General features: G+C 46.0%; 1 protein-coding gene across 1 annotated transcript; it reads right to left on the reverse strand.

Moving 5' to 3' along the window:
• Positions 1-1,421: 1,421 nt before the first annotated feature.
• On the reverse strand, positions 1,422-6,655 carry sh3gl2a (SH3 domain containing GRB2 like 2a, endophilin A1). Its single transcript, XM_047045339.1, has 7 exons — positions 6,623-6,655; positions 5,508-5,614; positions 5,137-5,258; positions 4,387-4,401; positions 3,823-3,834; positions 3,259-3,270; positions 1,422-3,151 (listed from the first exon to the last, which is right to left on the reverse strand). Exons 1-7 carry the CDS (start codon positions 6,653-6,655, stop codon positions 2,955-2,957), a joined length of 498 nt encoding a protein of 165 aa, XP_046901295.1. The 3' UTR covers positions 1,422-2,954.
• Between the last annotated feature and the right edge of the window lie 517 nt (positions 6,656-7,172).

Below are 7,172 nucleotides of genomic sequence, written 5' to 3' on the forward strand. Positions count from 1 at the left end.
TAACCGTGTCTTGGTATTTATTTCAATAAGTTACATTGAGAGATTTTTATCAGTATTTTTTTTCTTACATCAAGCATTTTGTCTCCAAGATATCCAGTGCAGGAATGAAACTGAATCAAAATTAAATCATGAAAAGAACACAAACAGGAGAAGAAGAATTCAAAGACATCAATTGTGTTCATCACAAAGAATCCCTCCCTTCACAATTTGTCCTATATAAGTACTGTATATATTGTATATGTATATATATATATATACACATCTATATGTATATACTTTTATCACAGTTACAAAAATAAGGTACGGTACTGTAGATGTGCCACTAAACACATAGGGTGATGACAGAACACTGAAAAGCTGTACAGTCCTCACTGAGGCCAAAGATAAACACAATCATTGATAATAAAATAAAAAAAATAAAATGAAGGAAATATATAGCCTTAAAACTAAAAACATCCAGCCAGTGCCATATACCCTATATATATTCCTTCACCAATGAACAAGACTTTCATACAAAAACTTGTGCTTCCTTTTAAAAACACCAAACGAAACAAACCAACATGTTTTTGAAGGGTTTTTATCATTGGATTAGCGTTCAGAATCTTCAAACTGCATTGGTCTGTTGTCATAGAGACAGCCACACGTTATTTTCAATGCTGAAAGAAAACTAAGTTTGACCAAACAATTTAATGTTTACCTCATCACAGAAGCAGCTGTCACTAACACTCCTCTTCACATGGCATGGCAAACACACACCTGACCAGCCCGCACATATACCCGCCCTTGGAAGCACAGCCACGTACAAAAATGGGTTAAATACTATTCTTATTGCCCCTTGTTACACACAGTCACTGTAATTTTGCAGAGGACATTTTTACAGGAAAGCCACTGAAGAAGAGATGCTTGAAATGAAAGGTAAGAGGTGTAGGCCTACATAGGAGCTGTGTGTGAACTGTGTGTGAGCTGTGTGTGAGAGAGTCCAGTCGCTTGGTGTGTAGTGGTAGAATATGACAACAGTAGTTTGAGTTGTCGATGTAACCGATGTTCCCAGTCTGATACGGCGGGGGGGGGGGGGGGGGTTAGGCTACAGGGGAGTCTCAGGGAAAGACAAACATCTTTAGGCTACAGGTGACATGTTGTTATTTAATACTGAATGGGATGAGAAGGGTTTATGAACATTTGACCCAAAACTAGAAGGCCTATTTCAAGCAGGAACAGAAGGAGAATTGGACTTTCACCTGGGAACAAACATTCTTCGCAGTAAAAAAAAAAGAAGAGAAATTCCACGTGGTTTAACAGAAATGCTGCCATTTATGTTACACACATGGTAGAAATCTCCTTTTCCCCCATTTAGGCATAAGTTTAAGTTTTTTATTATTTAACCACAAGCTCTGTTTCTCCAGTCTCATTGCTTATAAATAGCTACACTATTGAAGACTACCTGCCTTCTAAAAGACATTCTCCTAAAAGAGAGGAATACCTCACTTCAGCTGAAGGAAATACGGCTAGCTCCGATAAGCGGTACATTTCTATAAGTAATTATTATTATATCACAATACATTGACCATTTTTCACAAATATTTCCACGTCATCAATAAAATACACACAGATTTTTTAATCATATATTTTTTTAAAGGAATTTCATACTGAGAAGAAAGCTTCAGCTCTGGTTTGACGTCACTTAAAACAGTTGAACTTCACAATCTGTCATTTTTTACTTTGAGTTTTGCTTGTTGCCATAAATATTAATTACCAATTGATTATCATTGGCTCAAATTTACAGTACAGAGATTTGACAGAAATGTGGTTTTCAGAACGGCAATATTTTTTATGCTGTGTATATATATATGTACATATATATACATACTGTATATTAAGTATATCTGCCATGGATACGCTCTCAGCTTCGTCAGAGTCCTGCTCAGGGCTGTTCGGCTGTTCGGCAGGTCAACTTTAGCGTCTTAAATCACGTTAGACAGAGTCACGCAGAGAGGCCTCTCTCTCTATCCAAATCAGGTCTGTTGAGGATATCGCTTATTTAGGATAGGCGATTGTTCGTTTTGCGTGCATGAGGATGGAGTGGTTTTGATTAGTTTGGTCTGCCGCCCTGAACCCTCATTGAATGACAGCCGGACGTTGAGGAGACTGTCTGGGAAAACAGTCTGCATGAGATGAAGGCCAACTCCTCCAAGAAACTACCGCATGCAAACAGAACACCTTCCACTTGTTTTTTTCTTTCTTATATATATTTTTTGCCCTCGGAGACAGGAGTTATAAAACCTAAACATAGATTCAGCTCGAACGTTCCTACATGTTAAATCTGAAGAATAAGTTAAAACACAGAACAGTCGGAAGGGGGAAAACATGCCTACAGCAACGAGCAAACCGTGGGAGGTGAAATACGTGAACCTGTATGATATGAGACAGTGAGAAAAGGTGCTATCTAGAAGTTTTCACAAACACAGAGAAGAAGAGAGCCGGCCATTTTGGAAAATACTTATCAGCCAATGAACACCTGGCCTGAACAAGGGAGGACAGGGAGAGACTGCAGGAGTTGAAAGAGAAACTCCTGAAAGAAACCATGAATCACCCATCTGAAAGATCACGACCCCCAGCTTAGTGTTTGAACCAGTAGTGTGTGATGCCCACGGTGGCTTTCAAAACCCCAATGTCTTTAGCTCTTCCTCCTCCTATCATCCCGACAGAGCGCATGGCTTGACGCCATCGGCCCCAGCTCAACCTCACCACTGGCTTGCTTCCCATCTGTGTATGGCGTTGTCTTCTCCTCGTAGTGAAGGGGGGTTACCAGGGTTACCAGGAATGTTCAGGAGTGGAGGGGCGGGGATGCAGGGGGGCGGAGGGTCAAGGGGGGGAGAGGGGACGGGGAAACAGCTTCTCTGCTGCCGCCGCTAAAGCCAACCAAGCGACTTCTGGCGCCGGCCGAGGAGCGCCCTCTAGTGGGGGAGGGGGACAAGGATGTCCACGTAGTTGACTGGGAAGAAGCCAGAGTTGCCGTGCAGCATTCCCTCGTACCAGTTGTCGTCGATCTTGTTGGTCAGGGTGATGATGTCACCCTCCTTAAAGCCCAGCTCTCCCTCGTTCTCCGGGTCAAAGTCGTACAGGGCACGGCAGCAGGGCTGGTCCAGGGGGGCTGGGGGGGGGGAAAGGTAGTCAGCAGTTGTCTCAGACGTGAATGCTGGAGAACTGTAAGAAGACAGACAGTGAGTGAACGACACTCTTGGGGAGAGAGGGGCTCACCTGGTGACCTGGCTGAAAGGGGGAGGGGAGAAAGAGAGAGAGAGAGAGAGAAGGAGGGAGGGGAGACAGAGCACATAGGTGAAATAATCAGCTGTCAGACTTACTGAGGAGACAAAAAGGAAGAGAAAGATCAAAGGACAAATTGGAGGAAAATCAAAGTGAAAGAAAGAACGAGAAAACAGACGAAGGAACACAGAAAACTGCAGCCGGAGAAGAGGAGACAGGAGGAGACAGGAGGAGGAGACAGGAGGAGACAGGAGGAGGACACAGGAGGAGACAGGAGGAGACAGGAGGAGACAGGAGGAGGACACAGGAGGAGACAGGAGGAGACAGCAGGAGACAGGAGGAGGAGACAGCAGGAGACAGGAGGAGGAGACAGGAGGAGACAGGAGGAAACGGGAGGAGACAGGAGGAGACAGGAGGAGACGGGAGGAGACAGGAGGAGAAGACGGGAGAAGAAGACAGGAGACTCTCCACAAAAACAGACAAAGTGGTTGACGGCGGGTTAAAGACAGAGTGATTTAGAGAGAGTTGTTTTCTCTCGTCACTTCACTCTGGGCTCACCTGGCGACCTGGCTGCAAAGGGGAGAAGGGGAGGAGGAGGAGGCGGAGGAGGAGGAGAAAGAGAACAATAGAGGTGATTATGTCACAGTAACATTTGATAGAGTGACGGATGGAGGGAATTAACGAGTAGATGGATGATGCAGGAATGGTTGGAGATGCAGGAATGCAGGAATGACTTTGCTGGCAAATAAAAAGAGCGAGATAGGAGAGAAATGGAGAGATAGAGATGGAAAGAGAGTGATAGAGAGACTGAGAGAGAGAGAGAGAGAGAGAGAGAGAGAGAGAGAGAGAGAGAGAGAGAGAGAGAGAGAGAGAGAGGGAGGTGGCTTATCTCTCCGCTCCCTCCTGGCTCACCTGGGGATCGTGCTGTAAAGCGGAGGAGAAAGCGATCACATAGGAAAGACAGAACGAAAACAAAAGCAGTTGTGTTAAATAAAGCATTAGAGAGCCAGGCCAGTGTGGATGGAGTGATGGAGGAGGGATGGACGAGGGAAGGAGAAGGGATGGACGGGTAAGAGGAGGTAGAAACAGACAGAGGAAGTGAAGGATGATTCTAGTCCTCACCTGGAGACCTGGCTGCTGAGAGAGGAGGGAAGAGAAGAGGAGCTGGGTTTGTATTTATATTTGTTTACACTTGACGGATGGATAGATGAGAGGAACAGGAAGAGAAAGAGACATGCAGACTGATGGAGAGACAGACAGACAGAGTGACAGACAGGCAGAGAGAAAGAGAGACAGACAAGGTGGGAGATAGTCAGGCAGACAGAGAGAGAGAGAGGCAGGCAGTGAGAAAGAAAGACAGACAGACAGGCAGACAGAGAGACAGGCAGACAAAGAGACAGGCAGACAGAGAGACAGGCAGACAGAGAGACAGGCAGACAGAGAGACAGAGAGACAGGCAGACAGAGAGACAGGCAGACAGAGAGACAGGCAGACAGAGAGACAGGCAGACAGAGAGACAGGCAGACAGAAAGAGAGAAAGGGACCTCCAGCCACAGCACAGCCAGCTGACAGATGGACAAGCAGACACAGAGTCACAGGACCAGGGATGGACAGATGAGGGAGGAGGAGAGGGGTGGAGGAGGACCAGGGATGGACAGATGAGGGGGGAGGAGAGGAGTGGAGGAGGACCAGGGATGGACAGATGAGGGAGGAGGAGAGGAGTGGAGGAGGACCAGGGATGGACAGATGAGGGGGGAGGAGAGGAGTGGAGGAGGACCAGGGATGGACAGATGAGGGAGGAGGAGAGGAGTGGAGGAGGACCAGGGATGGACAGATGAGGGAGGAGGAGAGCTGAGGCACAGAGCCTCCTACCTGGGGACTTAGCAGAACCGCTGTGAATACCTCCGTTGTGGTTCTCACTGATGGAGAAATCCATGGAGGTCCTCGGCTTGGGGACAAACTCTTTCCTGGGCTTGTTGGAGGAATCTCTTATCCTGGAGGATGCGGACACACAACCAGGATGGAGAAACAATCATGAGCCTTCGACTGTAGATTTGACCGGTGGGTGTGGCTCAGTAGGCATGTGACTAGTGGGTGTGGCTCACTAGGTAATGCATTTGACTATAAATTGAGAGGTTGACAATTCCTCTAGTCTACAACATCTCAACCTATGGGCTTGTCTACGCATGTCTACGGATACTAGTTTGTGTCTGATGCGTGTGTGTAGATGATGTAGTCCTGACCGTTCCTCCATCTTGCTCGACAGCTGTGTGAGGATCTCAGCCGCGCGGCTGTGGTACTCCACCTGAGCCTGGACCAGGGACGCCAGCTGGCTCACCTGCTCGATCTGCTGGGATACAGGAGGAGCGCGGGGACCACTGTTACACACGGCCGTCACGGCAACCGTATCCGGATTCCACTACTTCCTGTTTTCCCTGACTTGCAGGAGTCAGGTTTACGTTGAGGGTGCGTGCGTGTGTGTGAGAGAGTGGTGTAGCAGAGCCAACAGACAAACCACGTACCCTCACACCTTTCCCCTACCCCCGACAAGGAGAAAGGGGGTTTCCCCCCTTGTCCTTATGTCCCAGAGCAAGAGCTTCAAAGCTTCTGGCCCAGCATGGGGTCAGAAGGTAGACCAAAATGGCCTTACAGTATGGAGACAAAGGATTTTAAGGAAGAACTAACTTTTCTGGATTTACAAACATATTCTCAAGGACTACATGGCTCATGGACACTATTTCAATGACAAAAATTGATGTGTTATAATGTATGCTTTCCCTTTAATGCTGGGTTGATGTAATTTGATGTTTTAATGTAACTTCCTTTCCTGTTATGATAAATCATTCAACCTTGATATCAAAATGATTTTAATCTACAAATTAAAACATTAATTAATCTTGTATTGTTATATTTTAAAGTATAAGCAATACATGGACATTTGAATAGCTGAACTCAAGTTATCAACTACTTCACACCCATATGTCTCCCTCAGGATGGACGCCCAGGTGGGAGTAACTGACCAATCAAAGAGTTCACCTCCAAAAGGATACCCCCCTTTCGCAAGGATTATAAAACCCTGACGCACAAGCAAACCTTGCTTTTTCGCAAGGATTCACCAGAAGTGTTTGTGACACATCTGACCTATCCTCCTCAATCAGCAACTCACTGGACCACCAGGAACTTTAACCAAAGATTCTTTTGCTCTAACCGTTTGACAACGACGAACGGAACTTTGACTCTTCTTCTTCAAACTGACAACAGTAACCAAGATTTTGCTAAATTTCTTACTTTTGAACACTGGCATATTGTGATTTAATTTGTTACATTTGATTTTAGTTTGCTAATGATTTAACCTAACCTTCGTTAGGATTAGTTTAACAGACTCTCCCATTGTTCTCCAGAAGCCTATCCTCAAGGCGTGTGGGGAGGGGAAGGGAGAGAGACCTTCCCCTCCCCACACGCCTTCAACCTACCATCTGTATTCCGCTCTCATCATAGTTTAGGACCTACTGTATACTGTTCAACTCAACTCACTCTCAACTAACCTATAACTTATCTGGTACTTGTTCATTATTATTACATTTTCTTAAATAAATCATTGTTTATAATACTTGCGTTATCCCTCACATTATTTGATCTGCTCTACTTTCATAGAATTCACTACTTGAGATTAGACTGATTATTACGAAGGCTATTATTCAATAAGAGAGGAGAGAGGAAGGGGGGAGGAGAGAGGAAGGGGAGAGGAGAGAGAAAGGGGGGGAGGAGAGAGAGGAGAGATGAAGGGGAGAGGAGAGAGGAAGGGGGGAGGAGAGAGAGGAGAGATGAAGGGGAGAGGAGAGAGGAAGGGGAGGAGAGGAAGGGGGAGGAGAGAGAGGAGAGATGAAGGGGAGAGGAGAGAGGAAGGG

This window comes from Hypomesus transpacificus, chromosome 22 (assembly GCF_021917145.1).
Source record: "Hypomesus transpacificus isolate Combined female chromosome 22, fHypTra1, whole genome shotgun sequence".
Taxonomy (NCBI): Eukaryota; Metazoa; Chordata; class Actinopteri; order Osmeriformes; family Osmeridae; genus Hypomesus; species Hypomesus transpacificus.

Excerpts from the sequence above, each read along its gene's own strand:
- sh3gl2a (XM_047045339.1), bottom strand. The coding sequence starts at position 6,655 with ATGGGAGAGTCTGTTAAACTAATCCTAACGAAG. Across the intron at positions 5,615-6,622 it reads TTAAACTAATCCTAACGAAG|CAGATCGAGCAGGTGAGCCA; the intron begins GTTAGGTTAAAT and ends CCTGTATCCCAG. Across the intron at positions 5,259-5,507 it reads TCGAGCAAGATGGAGGAACG|GATAAGAGATTCCTCCAACA; the intron begins GTCAGGACTACA and ends CGCATCCTCCAG.